This window comes from Dendropsophus ebraccatus, chromosome 2 (genome assembly GCF_027789765.1).
Source record: "Dendropsophus ebraccatus isolate aDenEbr1 chromosome 2, aDenEbr1.pat, whole genome shotgun sequence".
NCBI lineage: Eukaryota > Metazoa > Chordata > Amphibia > Anura > Hylidae > Dendropsophus > Dendropsophus ebraccatus.
The window spans coordinates 11,190,951-11,211,110 of NC_091455.1; the positions used below are offsets into that span (position 1 = coordinate 11,190,951).

The 20,160-nt window shown below is 44.3% G+C and overlaps 1 protein-coding gene across 1 annotated transcript in view; it reads left to right on the top strand.

Annotated features, from left to right (window-relative positions):
• Window positions 1-1,067: 1,067 nt before the first annotated feature.
• LOC138784100 (serine/threonine-protein phosphatase 6 regulatory ankyrin repeat subunit B-like) overlaps window positions 1,068-20,160 on the top strand; it is a 75,442-nt gene continuing 56,349 nt past the window's right edge. Inside the window, exons 1-2 of the mRNA XM_069959616.1 lie at window positions 1,068-1,184; window positions 15,563-15,664. Coding sequence (XP_069815717.1) covers window positions 1,068-1,184; window positions 15,563-15,664 — 219 coding nt within the window. The remainder of the gene's footprint in view (window positions 1,185-15,562; window positions 15,665-20,160) is intronic.

A 20,160-nucleotide genomic window follows, 5' to 3' on the forward strand; every position in this document is an offset into this window, starting at 1 on the left:
TACATGGCACAGGGCTGAGCATACAGACACATATACATGGCACAGCACTGAGCACACAGACACATATACATGGCACAGCACTGAGCACACTGCACATACATAGCACAGCACTGAGCACACAGACACATATACATGGCACAGCACTGAGCACACTGCACATACATAGCACAGCACTGAGCACACAGACACATATACATGGCACAGCACTGAGCATACTGCACATACATAGCACAGCACTGAGCACACAGACACATATACATGGCACAGGGCTGAGCATACAGACACATATACATAGCACAGCACTGAGCTCACAGACACATATACATGGCACAGGGCTGAGCATACAGACACATATACATGGCACAGGGCTGAGCATACAGACACATATACATGGCACAGGGCTGAGCATACTGCACATACATAGCACAGCACTGAGTACACAGACACATATACATGGCACAGGGCTGAGCACACTGCACATACATAGCACAGCACTGAGCATACTGCACATACATAGCACAGCACTGAGCTCACAGACACATATACATGGCACAGGGCTGAGCACACTGCACACACATGGCACAGCACTGAGCACACTGCACACACATGGCACAGCACTGAGCACACTGCACATACATGGCACAGCACTGAGCACACTGCACACACATGGCACAGCACTGAGCACACTGCACACACATGGCACAGCACTGAGCACACTGCACATACATGGCACAGCACTGAGCACACTGCACACACATGGCACAGCACTGAGCACACTGCACATACATGGCACAGCACTGAGCACACTGCACACACATGGCACAGCACTGAGCACACTGCACACACATGGCACAGCACTGAGCACACTGCACATACATGGCACAGCACTGAGCACACTGCACACACATGGCACAGCACTGAGCACACTGCACACACATGGCACAGCACGGAGCACACTGCACATACATGGCACAGCACTGAGCACACTGCACATACATGGCACAGCACTGAGCACACTGCACATACATGGCACAGCAAAGGGCCCTGCCGCTCTGAGGGGCCACAAGATGTCAGAGGCTGAGAGCAGGATCCTGCAGCTGGCCACCCGAGGGGAGTGGATCACCCTGGAGCAGACTCTCAAAGGGATCGACAAAGGGGAACTGGGAACCTCCGAAGCCGACCCAGTGGGTGACGTCAATAATTCTTCTTTATAGCAAACACAATGCTGGGGATTTCTAGATGTGCCATTCCCTCTGTGATCCCTCCGCTTCTTCTCCTTCTACTTTTGCTTCTTTCCTGGCTTTCTTTCCTGGTTTCTGCATCTCCCATAGACTTGTATGGAGGGGGTTGTGGGCATGCTCAGCCACTGCTTCGTACATTTTCTTTACAAAGAAGGAGGGATGGGTGCCCCATTCTAGAAAGAGGACCCACCACTGAGAATATTATGGCTGAATGATGGGAACTGTGGTTTTGCACCATCTGGAGGGTCACAGGATGATCTATAGAGACCATGGCTTTCAGTGCATGATGGGAGTTTTTGTATCAGTTGGAACCACATGTTGGATAACACTGCTCTGTAGAGTCCCATATTACTGCAGTTTTGTATTGAAAACAATTACAAGATAATCAGATTTTCTGGGTTATCAGATTCTGGACTAAGGGAATATTACTATATACAGTATGTTATTCAGTGCTGCTTATATAGAGACAATTGTTTTTCTTTCAGCTTTACAAAGAACAATCTTTGCAATCAGTGTACGAATAATACTGCCATACAGTGTCCAAATAATACTGCCACACAGTGTCCAAATAATACTGCCACACAGTGTCCTAATAATACTGCCACACAGCGTCCAAATAATACTGCCATACAGTGTCCTAATAATACTGCCACACAGTGTCCTAATAATACTGCCACACAGTGTCCTAATAATACTACTACATAGTTTCCTAATAATACTGCTACATAGTGTCCTAATAATATTACTACATAGTGTCCAAATAATACTTCCACACAGTGTCCTAATAATACTGCCACACAGTGTCCAAATAATACTGCCACATAGTGTCCTAATAATACTACTACATAGTTCCCTAATAATACTGCTACATAGTGTCCTAATAATACTACTACATAGTGTCCAAATAATACTTCCACACAGTGTCCTAATAATACTGCTACATAGTGTCCAAATAATACTGCTGCTCAGTGTCCAAATAATACTGCCACACAGTGTCCTAATAATACTGCTGCATAGTGTCCTAATAATACTGCTACATAGTGTCCTAATAATACTGCTACATAGTGTCCTAATAATACTGCCACACAGTGTCCTAATAATATTGCTACATAGTGTCCTAATAATACTACTACATAGTGTCCTAATAATATTGCCACACAGTGTCCTAATAATACTGCTACACAGTGTCCCAAAAATACCGCCACACAGTGTCCCAATAATACTGCCACACAGTGTCCTAATAATACTGCTACATAGTGTCCTAATAATACTGCCACACAGTGTCCAAATAATACTGCCACACAGTGTCCTAATAATACTGCCACACAGTGTCCCAATAATACTGCTACATAGTGTCCTAATAATACTGCTACATAGTGTCCTAATAATACTGCTACATAGTGTCCTAATAATACTGCTACATAGTGTCCTAATAATACTGCCACACAGTGTCCTAATAATACTGCCACACAGTGTCCCAATAATAATGCCACACAGTGTCCTAATAATACTGCCACACAGTGTCCTAATAATACTGCCACACAGTGTCCTAATAATACTGCCACACAGTGTCCCAATAATACTGCCACACAGTGTCCCAATAATACTGCCACACAGTGTCCTAATAATACTGCCACACAGTGTCCTAATAATACTGCTACATAGTGTCCTAATAATACTGACACACAGTGTCCTAATAATACTGACACACAGTGTCCCAATAATACTGCCACACAGTGTCCCAATAATACTGCCACACAGTGTCCTAATAATACTGCCACACAGTGTCCAAATAATACTGCCACACAGTGTCCTAATAATACTGCTACATAGTGTCCTAATAATACTGCCACACAGTGTCCTAATAATACTGCCACACAGTGTCCTAATAATACTGCCACACAGTGTCAAAATATACTGCCACACAGTGTCCTAATAATACTGCCACACAGTGTCCTAATAATACTGCTACATAGTGTCCTAATAATACTGCCACATAGTGTCCCAATAATACTGCCACACAGTGTCCCAATAATACTGCCACACAGTGTCCCAATAATACTGCCACACAGTGTCCTAATAATACTGCCACACAGTGTCCAAATAATACTGCCACACAGTGTCCTAATAATACTGCTACATAGTGTCCTAATAATACTGCCACACAGTGTCCTAATAATACTGCCACACAGTGTCAAAATATACTGCCACACAGTGTCCTAATAATACTGCCACTCAGTGTCCTAATAATAATGCTACATAGTGTCCATAGTGTCCAAATAATACTGCTACATAGTGTCTAAATAATACTTATACATTTTTTAAAAAGGGATAAAACAATCGCGCTCCTGATATAAAACACTAGTGACAATGTGCTTGTTCACCAATGCTCGTACTGCTGCGAGCTACAACTAGTGGTTACTGCCTCCACTCAAAAAATAGTAATATGTAGCTATAGTAAAATGTTGTGCAGCGCCAAGTACTTTAAAACTCAATAATGATAATCAATGCAACACACTAATATAAACAGCTCACCAAGTCGTATGTGTTGGCTGGCTTGGATCTGTAGTCCTACACGTCTGTGATCCTACGCATCCACGATAAAGCCGTGATCCTACGCATCAACGATAGAGCTTCCTTGTAGTTGCTGGAAATCTGCTGTTAGAATCAATGAAGTTGGTAGCTAAGTTGTTGCAAGTTTGATACAAAGAGTCCTTTCCAGTTGCAAGGCGCGCGCCCCGGCCCGTGGCGCGTACCGCACTTGCTAGGAGAATCCTGACCGAGAATCCTTCTGTGACTTCACAGATACTACGGGTTGCTACGTGACGCAAAAACTTCTTCGATGCGTTTCATAGGATACGTCTTTCTTGAAACGTGTCCAAATAATACTGTCACAACGTGTCCAAATACTGCTACATAGTGTTCTAATAATGCTACATAGTGTCCTAATTATACTGCCACACAGTTTCCACATAATACTGCTACATAATGTCCAAATAATACTGCTACATAGTGTCCTAATAATACTGCCACACAGTGTCCTAATAATACTGCTACATAGTGTCCAAATAATACTGCTACATAGTGTCCTAATAATACTGCCACACAGTGTCCTAATAATACTGCTACATAGTGTCCCAATAATACTGCCACTTAGTGTCCCAATAATACTGCCACACAGTGTCCTAATAATACTGCTACATAGTGTCCTAATAATACTGCCACACAGTGTCCTAATAATACTGCTACATAGTGTCTAAATAATACTGCTACATAGTGTCCTAATATTACTGCCACAAAGTGTCCTAATAATACTACCACACAGTGTCCTAATAATACTGCTACATAGTGTCCTAATAATACTGCCACAACGTGTCCAAATAATACTGCTACATAGTGTCCTAATATTACTGCCACAAAGTGTCCTAATAATACTACCACACAGTGTCCTAATAATACTGCTACATAGTGTCCTAATAATACTGCCACAACGTGTCCAAATAATACTGCTACATAGTGTCCTAATAATACTGCCACAACGTGTCCACAGTGTCAAAATTATACTGCCACACAGTGTCAAATAATATTGATACAGTGTCCAAATAATACTGTCACATAGTATCTAAATAAGGCTCTGTTCACACAACATTTTTTTTTTCAATTAACCACGGCCGTTGTTGCAATTTGCAACAACGGCTGTGATTAATTCAAAAGATACTTTGCATTGTATATGAATGGAATCCCAGCTGGAGTGTAGTATATATATATATATATATATAATGAAAGAAAATCACTGCGGCACTCCGGAACAGCTCGTGTTCAAATCGTAAGGTTTATTTCTCCCACAAAGTGCATAGCTTATGCACTTTGTGGGAGAAATAAACCTTACGATTTGAACACGAGCTGTTCCGGAGTGCCGCAGTGATTTTCTTTCATTATATGCATTTATACCCACGGTCCTCAAGGGTATACACTGCTGGCACCGACCACGCTATTCTTCTTGAGTGCCGCGTCCACTTTTCTACTGATATATATATATATATATATATATATGTACACTGTGGCCAGGATTGCAAGCAGGCAGTCAGTTTTTTTGCAGAATTTGTTGAATTTAGGGAATGAATGGCAGTATTATGTGTAGTAGTATTATTTGGACACTATGTAGCAGTATTACACCGGTCCTTATGTGCCCCGGCCGTGCCGCAGAACTGCCGATGTCAGTGAAGATCGTCCCAGTGGGTTCTGCAGTATCGGCCGCATGAACTTCATTTCTGTTGAATTGGGCTGCAGGCGCATCTGTGTGCATCTGTGAGCATGCGGCCGCTATTCAATGAATACCTGAGTACAGGGTAACCCATGCTCTGATTACCCCCAGACCACACACCTCCCGGGGTGGGATGTTTCTCACTTGTACATGGTGAGGTCCTGCGGCCAACTCCCCCCCCCCCCCCTCCTCCATTCCTGGCACCGGCCTATTATTGTCTGCAGAGGAGATGACTGAGAATAATACACGAAACAAAAACCGACTGAGTCACCGTAACTCAAACCGCCATCCGCCTACACATTCCCCATACTGGGACACACATACTCCTCACCTCCCTGTCCGCGTCTCACATCACTGTAATCTCCAGGGTCCTACTGCACCAAATGACAGATTATTTTGAGCCAAAGCCAGGAATGGACTATAAACAGAGAACAGGTCATAAAGGAAAGACTGAGATCTCTCCTCTTTTCAAATCCATTCCTGGCTTTGGTTTAAAAAATCTGTCAGTTAATCTGTTGGTGTAATATGGCTCTAATTGATTGGATGGATATAAGAGATGATAGATAGAGAACTTCCGGTTCCGGCACGTATGGGATGGCAGCAGTGTGAGTGAGCTCCTCCACCCTCCGCTCATAATAACGCTCCCCGCTCTGACTCCTGACATTACCACATCTCTGACTTCTCTAAGTGCCGAGGAGTCGGAGGCACCACTTCATTAAGCGGGGAACCAGTTATACACCTCCCCATAAGCCCTCCTTCATTTACCTCACAGCTGTGTCACAGGGACACCTAAGATGGCGCCGACACGAGGTGCTGCTGCTGAGGCACACACAGAGGAAACACATACCTCACAAACCCCAGGGCCGGACCTCTGTGACACCATAATACCAGGACTAAATATGTCTTGCAAGGCACTGGCAATTCAAGTGTCCAAGATGATATTAAATGACATAAAATCCTCTCTTGAGGCCACTATAGTTTCCTCCCTAGCAACCATACAGGGAGATATAGCAACGCATACCTCACAGATTACTGAACTTCAGGAGAGAGTCAGCCTGTTAGAAGATGAAATACATTCTACAAAAATAAAACTACAACAGAATATGAATGTCACAGCTTCATTGCAAACAAAGACTGATGATCTAGAGAACCGCTCTAGGCGCAACAATTTACGTATTATAGGTTTACCTGAATCCATTCCAGCCATGCAATTACATGCTATATGTTCTCTAGAAATTCCCCAAGCCTTGGGTATCCCAGGTCACATTACTGTGGAAAGAGCTCACCGTGTGGGACCCCCACCAGCCAAACAAAAGCAAGATGCAAATAAAAAAGAACAGAAACCCAGACAAGTGATTGTCAAGTATCTGAATTATAATGATAAAAACAACATTTTACAAAGCTTTAAAAAATCTACAGTCGATGTTGCAATTCGTGGCCACAAAATCCTCATGTTTAATGACTACTCCGCAGCAGTGGTTCAAAAACGTAAAGCTTTCGCACACATTTGCTCGACATTGGTAAAAAATCAAATACGATTTGCTCTTCTTTATCCTGCCATACTGAAAGTTTTCATAGCGGATGGTTCAGCCTCTCTTTACAGTTCTCCTGAGGAAGCCATTTCTTCCCTTAAAGATGTAAAGGGTCTCACTCCACCTATTCAAGACAAGCACAAGAGACGACGTTTGGATGGTCCTACTGACACGGTAGAAAAAATGGAATGATTATGAACTCCATCTCTATTCTGCTGGACGCTATGCTGCTCATTAAAACTGAGTATTTTTTCTCTATTTAGCCCTATATATGTTGACTAAATACTATATTAGGGACACCGTGTTACTACATTATTATTTTCTTTAGTCTAGGTAGTAATGCATTTGGGGGTGTGTGTGTCTGTGTGTAAGTATGTATTTATGTATGTATATATGTATATATGTGTGTGTGCATGTATATGTATAATTCCACCTTGTATGGTTTTAGGTTTAAGTACAACTTCTTTAAGTACTAATCATTATATACTGGCTCTTCCTTTTATTTTATTTTATTTATTTGCTTCCCTGTGACAACTCACACATTTCTCAGGAGGGTAGGGATGTGTATGTCTTTAATTTTAATATATACTCATTTAGTGGAGCGGAGGTTGATGTGACCTCTCCACCAGTTATTTCTTTCTCTTTATTTCTTCTCCATAATGCGGAGTTTGCGAATGCTCCGAACATTGGACAATACGAAAAAAGTGAAGTCCACATCTCACTTTATTCGCTTAGTTTATATTGTTAACTGTTTTATTCTTAGGTATATCATCTTTAGTTTGTCTGAAAATGCTACATGCTATCCTCTTTTTCTGCCTGAAAGGGTTACCCACTATGTTATTGTGCTTCCAGGGTCTCTTCTTAAAGGACAAGTACCATGAAAAACTTTTTCCCAGTAATTGAAGCACATTACAAAGTTATATAACTCTGTAATATGCTTCAATCACCTATCTGCCTCCCCTCCCAGTCTTTTCCCCCCTCCACCCCCCACCAGGAAGTGTCCTGACTCAGACCTGATTACTGTCGTCACCGTCACCAGGCAGCTCCTTCTTGTGAGGATGAGTCATCAGCAGGAGGGCTGCTCTAGCTCCTGTTACACCAGCCTCCCCCTCCCCCTCCTTGTCAGGTGACTCTGCTTGCTCAGCTTATCTTCTCTAGTGACATGACTCCTTCACTGAGTCCACGGCAGCAGGAGAGAGGGGATGAGGGGAGGGGGAGCTGCCTATGTGCCGGAGTCAGTCAGAGGGAAGATAAGCAAGTGAGATGTGACAAGTGATGGCTTGCAGTTGTTCAGCCAATGGGAGCTGAGCAAGCCTGTCACCTGACAAGGCAGGGGAGGGGGGAGGCTGGTGTAACAGGAGAAGGAGCTGAGAGAAGAGCTTGGTGACGGTGACGACAGTAATCAGGTCTGTGTGAGTCAGGACACTTCCTGGTGGGGGGTGGAGGGGGGAAAGAAAGGGAAGGGAGGCAGATAGGTGATTGAAGCATATTACACAGTTATATAACTTTGTAATGTGCTTCAATTACTGGGAAAAAGTTTTTAATGGCACTTGTCCTTTAACACCTCCTCTTCTATTAATATTGTATGAAATTAATCACTTGGAATGTTAAGGGACTACGTTCCCCATCTAAGAGGACTTCTATTCTGAAACACCTTAAGGGACTTAGGGCCGATATAGTATTATTGCAAGAAACACATTTAACTGAATCGGATTATTTCAGACTCAAACGTTTTTGGGTGGGTGCAGTTTATGGTTCACCAGCTATTAACCGTTAAGGCGGGGTAGTTATTCTTACACATAAAAATTTAGCCTGTACGGTATTATCTCAATATCAAGATGATGAAGGGAGGATATGTCATCTTCTTATTGACACTCCAGCAGGCAAATATAGCATATATAACGTTTATGGTCCCAACACTCAGAGAACTTCAACTTTCCCAAGATCTGCGCTCTACATACACTCTTTTCCTGTCTTCCCCTACAGATGACAATAAATCTAAATGGACAGCAGCTAGACAAGCTTTCGAAATTGCACAGGAAAAACTCAATGCTATATATAGAGATCAATACATATCCCGTTTATTCCGCTATGGTAATAAATCAGGGAAAATGTTAGCTAACCTTGCTAAAGGACATAGACCTACTACACATATCCCTGCTCTCAAAGATACAGCGGGTAATATACAAAAAGATCCTAAAGTCATATCACAACTTTTACAACAATTTTACTGCTCACTATATTCGAAAGATAAGCTTGATCTGGCTGCTGGTAAGAACTTTCTAGAGTCATTAACTCTACCGTCTCTTGATACCCCTTCTCTTGATTCTCTCAACGCCCCAGTCACATTGGAGGAAATTACTGCCATTATCTCTACACTTAAAAATAACAAAGCTCCAGGCCCTGATGGCTATAGTGCGGAATTTTATAAATCTATGTCTTCTGTCATCTCCCCTACCCTTCTTTCTACTTTCCAAACTATTCTGACTGACCATCACATGCTCCCCTCGGGAGATACTGCATATATCAAAATACTACACAAACAGGGGAAGGATCCGACATCTCCTAATTCGTACAGGCCAATCTCTTTAATAAATGTAGACCTAAAATTGTTGGCAAAGATTATGACCAATAGATTGGCAGACATCCTACCATCACTAATAGGCAGCTATCAAGTTGGCTTTATGAAAGGACATTCTGGTGTCACTAATATAAGAACGGTACTAGCGGCCCAGTCTGGTGTCCAATCTGGGGGTCGTTCCAGCCACTCTCCAGGTCTGTTGGCAATTGACGCCGAAAAGGCTTTTGATAATATCAGGTGGGAGTGACTGGACATGACCTTAACAAAATTTGGTATCATAGGTCAATTCAAAGATTTTATTTCCACAATATACACATCTCCGAAAGCTAGAATTCATCCCCGGGTTTCCTTTCAGAAAGCTTTCCCTTACAAAAAGGTACCAGACAGGGTTGCCCCCTATCCCCTCTATTGTTCAATTTGGCGATGGAGCCTCTTGCTAGATATCTTATTTCTTCTGACTTTTTCTCAGGCATACGGGTTGGTTCCCAAATCATCAAAGTTACATGCTTTGCTGATGATACTTTAATATATTTAGATAACCCAGATCTACATGTTCCGGCAGTATTAGATGCCTTAAAATTGTTTGGTTCCTTCTCTGGGTATAGAATCAATATACATAAAAGTCAACTTCTTTACCTAACTCCACATAAGAGGTCTACTTCGGGTCCTGCGGGGGTCTCCATCGCTAAATCCTATATTACTTATCTTGGAATCCAGATTGGCAGAACTCCCTCCTCACTATATTCCCTGAACTATCGCCCTATAATTAAGAGAATAAAACAAGATCTCCAGAGATGGGAATCTCTACCATTGTCAATCCTAGGCCGTACCCACTTAATCAAAATGATGTGTTATGGAAAACTGTTATATCCAATGCAAACAATACCCCTTTTACTCAAACATTCTGACGTTTCCCTACTCCAATCATATTTCACTAAATTTATTTGGCAATCAAAGAGACCTCGTATTGCCTATTCCACTCTCTGTCTCCCTACTTCTAAAGGTGGCGCTCAATGCCCAGATATTAGATTATATAATTTAGCCGCTCTCTTTCGCCGTGCTAAAGATTGGATTATGGACACGTCATATTTCTCCAATATTTTAATTGAGAAAGCTTTAGCAGCACCTTGGCCTTTACCCACCCTGCTACATGCTAAATTACCAGAACTACCCCCAGAAATTAAGAGAAGTGTTATCTTTAAAGACACCATTGCCACATGGAAGGCGATACGAAAATTATATGGTTTACCCTTTTGCCTATCGAAAAGATTTCCTCTGTGGCATTCACCACTTTAGCCACCTGACTCAGACAAATTGGACTACTCAGAGTGGCAGAGTGCACATGTTTCTTCTGTTGGGGATCTGCTGGATACTAATTCCAACACTTTCTTATCATGGGATATCGTCAGAACACGATTTAAATTGTCCTCATTTAATTTACCTCAATACGATTCTATAATTGAATTTCTTACTTCCAGAGTACGGGACATAGCAGAAGCAGAAAGTGATATCGAATTTGATAATCTATTCCCAACACCACCGGTTCATAATTCTTTATCACATACATATGGAGAACTTAGATCACGCTCTCAAAAGAATTTATCTAGACAAATTTTTTTTTAAAAATGGTCCTCCGTAATTTTTTCAGATGATCTGACCCAACAAATATTGAGAGGATCTCAACTAGTGCATTCTGCCACTCCCAATGTGGTTCTACGTGAAATACATTTCCGCTTTATACACAAGGCTATATATGCCTTTAATATTCCTTTTTCCAACTCCCACACTTCTCACATAAACAGTTGCCCGAAATGTTCACTTCCTAAAGCGGACTTGTGTCATTGTGCCTGGGCCGGCACGCGAGTGCAGGAATATTGGGACTCTGTGCGGCTCTATCTTTTGTCCACTTGGGGCCATGCCATACCACTTCTCCCTCTTAGTTATCTTTTTCATTTTATTGATATAGACTCTACTACTCCCTCTCCTAAATTACTTACTTCTAAAGGAATTCATTTACCTCTATTAGTTTCCCTGAAATGTTTATTAAGACACTGGATACTGGATACTCTACCAGACATTTCTGAGGTAATCTCCGCTCTGAAGGAGATCTTTCATTGGGAACTTTTGGATGTATTGCGCACCAAAGAAAAATCAACAAAAACATTTATGTCCAAATGGACACAATTTCTAATTCATGATTTTACTATAGAAGAGAGAGACTCTGTCATTAATCAATTTAAGGACACTGATTGGTATTGCATGGCCGCCCAAAAGGGAACTCTGGGAGCACTCCAAATATCTGAAGCTTTTCCCTTTCTCTGTTAAAGACAATTCTCTCCATTCTATTGGTAGCATATTTGAATATCTGACATCTATACCATGTTTAAGGGTATATTCACACGGGCGGGCTCGGCAGGTCCTGGCAGTTCCCATACACTACATACTTGCTGCGGTCTAAACGACCGCAGCGAGTATGTAATTATACCGCCCTTAACCCCTTCTACTCCCGCCGGCTCCCCCGCTGTAAGCAGCATACATTACCTGTCCTTGCTGCACGGGTCCGGCGTCCTGCTCTCCCGCCCGGCCAATCAGTGGCTGCGGCTGGGCAACACACTAATTGGCCGGATGGGAGAGCAGGACGCCGGACCCGTGCAGCAAGGAGAGGTAATGTATGCTTACAGCGGGGGAGCCGGCGGGAGTAGAAGGGGTTAAGGGCGGTATAATTACATACTCGCTGCGGTCGTTTAGACCGCAGCAAGTATGTAGTGTATGGGAACTGCCAGGACCTGCCGGGCTCGCAGCGAGAATCTCGCTGCGAGCCCGCCCGTGTGAATATACCCTTAAGGTGATATTATAAATTACTGTTTTTCTACTTATGTTTTTGGTAAGACTACGTTGTATTGTATATGATAATATATCTTTTAAGGTTATTACAAAGGCTCATAGTATCTGTATGATATTGTAAACATACAATCCTTTGTTGCCTGTGAGCGACTTTCTTTTTGAATATGTAATGAATTTTCAATATGTATGTTCAAATATTACATAAGCCACTAATAAAATATCGTTTAAAAAAAAAAAGAGATGATAGATAGATAGATAGATAGATAGGAGATAGATGATAGATAGATAGATAGATAGATAGATAGATAGATAGATAGATAGATAGGAGATAGATAGAGAGATAGGAGATAGATAGATAGATAGATAGGAGATAGATAGGAGATAGATGATAGATAGATAGATAGATAGATAGATAGATAGATAGATAGGAGATAAATAGATAGATAGATAGATAGGAGATAAATAGATAGATAGATAGATAGATCACAGGAAGCAGAGAGAGGATGACAATGGATGAGGCAGCCTGGACGCCTCCTGCCCTCTGTCAGTGTGGGGAGACAGGGGACGATTATTACTTCATCAGCAGAGGTATTTCCTATATTGTCCTGTCTCCTGGCTGCTGTTTAGCTATAATTTGCGCAAAACTGCGGCATTTTTACCGCGATTTTGCGCAAATTAGGACTTAACAGCAGCCAGGAGACAGTACAGGAAAGAGATGGTGAAGGACCGTGACATGTGACTATGATGTCACCGCAGGTCCTGTATGTACACTGCACTATGGAGGAGGAAGAAAGAAGATACAGGTGTGTGGGAAGGAGAGGACAATAAGGGGTGCACAGTGTGGGGACGGGGACAGGGGGGTACAGGGTGACACCAGTCTGGGATGGGGGGAGAAACACAAGAGAGTTGGGGTCCAGTGTCTATTTAGGGGTCTGGTCTGGTTGTACACTATTATATACCTAACCCCTTAATGACTGACCTATCCAAATATCACATTTATATAAACCTCACCTACTATCTGCAGGGGTAGGGAACCTTGTCTCTCCAGCTGTTGCAGAACTACAACTCCCATCATGTCTGGACAGCCAAAGTTTTAGCTTTGACTGTCCATGTATGATGGGAGTTGTAGTTTTGCAACAGCTGGAGAGCCAAGGTTCCCTACGCCAATCTATAAAGCACCTGTACCTGTCATTTTTCTAAATTATTTCTATTTTGAATTTGGTGATGGAAAACCTTACTGGAGGTGACGGGATACCTTACTGGAGGTGACGGAATACCTTACTGGAGGTGACGGAATACCTTACTGGTGGTGACGGAATACCTTACTGGTGGTGACGGAATACCTTACTGGTGGTGACGGAATACCTTACTGGAGGTGGCAGAATACCTTACTGGAGGTGACGGAATACCTTACTGGAGGTGACGGAATACCTTACTGGAGGTGATGGAATACCTTACTGGAGGTGACTGAATACCTTACTGGGGGTGTTACTGCTGTTGTCTCCGCTGCTGAGTGGAGTTGATGGAACCTCGGGATATCCTAGGTTCTATAGAACTCGAACATTCACAAACCTGCCGCATTAGATATCTGATGCCTTCCCGGTCGGTGGGAAAGGAGGAGAGTGCCCGGGTGCCGACTGGAATTCCTATTACCTAGGCTGAATCCCGGAATTCCAGGCAGTACCCGGGCACTCTCCTCCTTCCCCACCGACCAGGAAGGCATCAGCAATCTAATGCAGCAGGTTTGTGAATGTTTGAGTTCAATTGAACCTAGGATTTCCCGAAGTACGATCAACTCTACTGCTTAGTGTGCCTGTGCATTAGGAGACGGCACCATAGAATCACATTACACTGGGGTGTCACACTGGAGATAGATCAGGAAGCTTCGCCTCCTAATTCACAGGTACAGACAGCAGGGAGCAGAAACAACGGCGCCTCCTCAGGTACAGACAGCAGGGAGCGGAGACAACGGCGCCTCCTCAGGTACAAACAGCAGGGAGCGGAGACAACGGCACCTCCTCAGGTAGAGACAGCAGGGAGCAGAAACAACGGCGCCTCCTCAGGTACAGACAGCAGGGAGCGGAGACAACGGCGCCTCCTCAGGTACAGACAGCAGGGAGCGGAGACAACGGCGCCTCCTCAGGTACAGACAGCAGGGAGCGGAGACACTGGCGCCTCCTCAGGTACAGACAGCAGGGAGGGGAGACAATGGCGCCTCCTCAGGTACAGACAGCAGGGAGCGGAGAAAATGGTGCCTCCTCAGGTACAGACAGCAGGGAGCGGAGACAACGGCGCCTCCTCAGGTACAGACAGCAGGGAGTGGAGACTACGGCGCCTCCTCAGGTACAGACAGCATGGAGGGGAGACAACGGCGCCTCCTCAGGTATAGACAGCAGGGAGCGGAGACAACGGCGCCTCCTCAGGTACAGACAGCAGGGAGCGGAGGCAACGCCGCGTCCATTAAGGCACTTAGGGACCAAATTTTAAATGGGAACATTCCAGGTATACAGTAAATATGACATTATGTATCCCATATTGTGAACACCACACTAGTGCTGCCAGTAGAGATGACTGAATCGCTCATCTACACTTCATAAAGGCTACAAACACACTTGGCGTAGTCTCGCTGCAGATCCCGGCCTATACTTTCAATGGCAGACAAACACGCAGCAGGGATCCCTGCTGCGAGTTCGTCCGCAGCCCGCCCCTTTAACCCGCCGGCTGCCGGAGACTATACATTACCGTGTCCCCGCTTGTGCTTGCTTCGGCGGTTCCTGGCACGTCCCGCTCGGCCAATCAGTGCGCTGCTCCGCCGCAGTGCACTGATTGGCCGAGCGGGACGTGAAGACACCGGGAACCGCCAAAGCAAGTAGGAGGGGGAACCTGGTAATGTATAGTCTCCGGCGGCCAGCGGGTTAACGGGGCGGGCTGCGAGTTTGTCTGCCATTGAGTAAACAGGGATGGGATCCGCAGCGAGTTTCCGGCGCCAGATTGAATCTTTGCCCCGGGTGCAGGAGACCCTAGCTACACCTCTGCTATCTGTCTTATATTTTATTTGAAGTCCTGTTGTTACTTTGTTAAATCTTTTGTGTATTTACAGGAATCCGGATTATCTCCATTCATGATCGCTGTGAGAGAGAACCGGCTGTCCATAGTGGAGCGATTCCTGGAGCTGGGAGTCAGTGTCCAAGAGAAGAGTCAGGTGAGGTCTGAGGATGAAGACAAATATATAAGAGGATAAAAAAATAATCCACATAATTATCTATCTATCTATCTATCTATCTCCTATCTATCTATCTATCTATCTATCTCCTATCTATCTATCTATCTATCTATCTATCTCCTATCTATCTCCTATCTCCTATCTATCTCCTATCTATCTCCTATCTATCTCCTATCTATCTATCTATCTATCTATCTATCTAAGGGTCCATTTACACAGAAAGATTATTTGACAGATTATCTGCCAAAGATTTGAAGCCAAAGCCAGAAACAGACTATAAACAGAGTTCAAGTCATAAAGGAAAGCCTGAGATTTCTCCTCTTTTCAAATCCCTTCCTGGCTTTGGCTCCAAATCTTTGTAGATAATCTGTCAAATAATCTGTGTAAATGGACTCTATCTATCTATCTATCTATCTATCTCCTATCTGTCTATCTATCTATCTATCTATCTATCTATCTATCTATCTATCTATCTATCTTCTATCTATCTCCTATCTATCTATCTATCTATCTATCTATCTATCTATCTCCTATCTATCTATCTCCTATCTATCTATCTATCTATCTATCTCCTATCTGTCTATCTATCTCATATTTATCTTTTTTCTGTATCTATTTATCTATCTATCTATCTGTGGTGTCTGCACACCTGTGATGATGTGATGTTACAGGTTGTGCGGTACAGTTTAGTCAGAAGTGTTGTGATGCCAATGCTAGTTCAGCACACAGGTTGGGTGTTATACCTGCTTTTATGTTATGGCTGGCTGTACTGTTCCCCAATGGTCTGGAAATGGTTGGGCTCCTGTCACAGTAGTCCTGTGTGGAAATTCACCCACCCGGACTATCGGTACCGCCCCCCACAGAAAGGGGAAAGTGACCCAAGGTGTGTGGCGGATGTGTATAGGTGCTGGTGAATTGATAACTGAGTCTCAGTTTAGAGTTGAGCAGTGAAGAGGAGAGGAGTTTGTCAAGGGAGTCACAAGCCAAGGTAGTTGTGTACTCTGCCGGAACTTTATAGAGAAGAATACTTGAGAGATACTTGAGAAATAGGGAGATACTTGTGCCTGTGTTTAGACTATGTCTTACCACCTTCTGCTCTACAGTGTCAGGAGACCCATCCTACTAGCCTCAGTCGTGGTTACCTGGGCAAAGCTAAGTGTCCGAAATTTTCCAGTTTCACCTGCACTGCAAGATAGAGTACGTAGACCTTCGTTATGATAGCTTTGCTCTATCCGGGTCAGTTCCTCTGTAGCTTGGATACTGCCCTGCACTGTGTAGAGTGGTTCTCGGTGTGGGCTGGGTTTATTCCCTCCTTGTAGGGTCTAAATAATAGTACTAGTACTAGAACACAGACTAGAGTGGAGTGTCTCTGGTTGGTTCATACATGTGGGTACTGACTCTCCAACACAACTGGACCGTCCCGGACAGGGGTCCTGGCTTATTTACAGCAGGGATGCCTACTCTGTGTGTCTTCCTCCTACGAGAATCTGAGGGAAAATGACGCTATACTTTCTCCCACCAAGTGACTACTTCCTACAGGGGTGTGCAAGGGGCCCTGTGAGTGGTGGAGGAGAATGTGTGCAAGAAGAGAAGGAAAGTGATAGGTTGAGAGAGAAAGCACCTTTGATAGTTCAGAAACAAGCACATGGCATTAGAAAATCCTTAACCCAATGTTATCGACAGATGTGCAATATAGATAAGTAAAATACTGACATCTAGTGGTGAAACAATAAAATAACTTCTGTAAATGTTTACAACAGGTGTGAATAAGGAACAAAAAAACACCAGTGGTGGGAAACCACATATCTATCTCCTATCTATCTATCTATCTATCTATCTATCTATCAATCTATCTCCTATCCAACATGTTTCCTTGAAAATAGGACATCCTCCTAAAATAGGACACCCCCCCACTCTACCAACCACCTGAAAATAATGCACCCCCTGAAAGTAAGGGCGCAACCCCTTGTGAACCCCCCCCCCCCTCGCTACTCACCTAATCCCCTCATGGACCTTCAGAGCCGGCGATGTCCTGTCGTACACTCCACCGTCCGCGCACTCCATCATGCATCCCGCCAGCCATGCGCTCCGCCGTACATTCCGCCACCTGCATGCTCCTGGTCCTCTCCAGCCTATTCGTGAGTGAGCTGGGAGCAGAGCGCAGGGGGCTGATCACTGGGGGGGGGGAGCAACTGGGGCTTAGCGACGTGGGGGGGGGAAAGCCGGGCACTGAGCACCGTGGGGGAAAGCCGGGCACTGAGCGCCATTCAGGGGGAGAGCCAGGCACTAAGCGCCACGGGCGGAAAGCCGGGCACTGAGCGCCGTGGGGGGAGAGCAAGGCACTCAGCACCATCGGGGGAGAGCCAGGCACTGGGCGCCGTGGGGGAAGAGCTAGACACTGAGCATTGGTGGAGAGCTGGGCACTGAGTGCCATGGGGTGGAAGAGCCGGGTGTGGTGTCCCACCGCGGGTGTTACTAGTTTATACACCCCTCGTAAAAGCCTATACTCTAAGTAAAAGTGGTAATGAAGTAGTACCTAAGTTTTGCCACTAGATGTCACTAGTATGTATGTCTTGCATCAATGTATGGCACAGCTGTAGTACTCAAGGGGTTATTGTTATTTGTGATTTGTGCACCAATGAGAGCTCTTTTCTCTTTTCCACCTATCTCTGTTCTTCTTTCTTCTTTACATTCTCACCCACTCACAGCAGGTATTACATACTCTGTAGGAAGTTGTCACATAGGGAGAGGCAGTGTAGTCTCACACTTAGTCTGTCTAAGTCTGGTTCGTGTACCGAGAGGACACAAGCCAGAACAATTCCTACAGCGGTCAAGTTGGGCCCTGGTTTATGCCAGGTCCCCTGTTAGAGGGCGAGTCCAGTGGAGTCTAGTCTGGAGTGAGATAGTGGACAGATACACATGGGAAGCACGGACACTCTTTTCTTGAAAGCAGCACTTCTACACACCATGTGCTAGTGCTAAACGCTCACAGAGAGGACAAAGTCAGGATCATCCCAGCCCATGCAATGAACAAGTCTAAAGGTGCAGGACAGTATCCAGAAGAAAGAGGAACTGATCCGAATACAGCAAAGTTGCTAGAAGCCTACGTACTCGTACTACGTATTTCGCAGCCTGGGTGTAACAAGGAAACCTTGGTCACTCTGCTCAACCCAGGTAACAAGGTCTGGGGCTTGTGTCACCCTCATAGGACGGGTCAATAGGTGGTGCAAAGACAAGAAGTCAAAACAGAGGCACAAATATTCTCTCTACTCTCAAGTATTCTACTTATTCTACTTCTAAAGTTCCGACAGAGCACAGTACTACTTGGGTTGGGACTCTCTCTACATCCTCCTCTCTACTTCTCTGAACTTACTCTACTTCTCACCACGCAACCAAGCCAATACGGCTATTCTATCTTTCAAGATCTGACAGGTCTTGTCAGTCAAGTCCAAAGTATATTGTCAAGTCACAAGTCTACTGTATACTACTGTATCAAGTATTCCTAAAGTAAAGAAGAGTTTATTTATGGTAACAGGACTCAGTGATTATTAGTGATTAAACCCTTTCTGTGTGGTGTGGTACCAATAGTATGGGTGGGTCACAGCTCCAGTCCGGACCACCGCGATAATTGCTGGCTATACCCTTTTCCCTGTGGTCAGTGACCTGCCGGGTTGTGATGGGTCCCTTGGGCACTTATCACGGTGGTCTGGAGTGGAGTTATGACCCACCCAGACTGTCGGTACCGCCAACCGCAGAAAGGGGAGATGACCCAAGGATGGTGTAACCACTGTGTAGGTGCTTGAGCAATAACCACTGAGTCCCATTATAATAAGTAAACTCTTCTTTACTGAAGGAACACTTTATTACACCAACTGACAATAGACTTCTGACTTAAATAGACAAGATCTGTTCTGCGAACATAAAAGGGAGAGTAGTAGCGCTGACTTGGTTAAGAAGTAGAGTGAGTTCAGAGGAGAGAGGAGTAGGTCATGAGCGTCCCAACCCAATTTAGTAATGTGCACTGCCGTAACTTTAGAGGAATAAGTAGAATACTTGAATAGAACAATACTTGTGCCCGTGTTTCGACCTTTGTCGCTATACCACCTTTTCCCCTGCAGTGTTGGATGACCCGTCCTAACAAGGTGACACAAGTCCTGGTTACCTGAGTTGATCAAGGTGGCCAAGATTACCTGGTTACCTGCGAGATAGAGTACGTAGGCTTGTAGCAACTTTGCTCTATCCAGATCAGTTCCTCTAGCTTTTAGGATACTGTCCTGCACCTTTAGAGACATTCAACGGCGTGGGTTTGGGTGATCCCTGACTTGTCCTCTCTTGAGTGGTTTAGCACTGCATAGTTGGAATAAGTATTGCTTGAAAGAAAGGAGTCTCTGGGTTTCCCATGTAGATACACTACGGCTGGTCTGTCCCAAAGGGGGAACCTGGCAGAGCCAGGCTCCTAGCTAAACTCTCCAGGA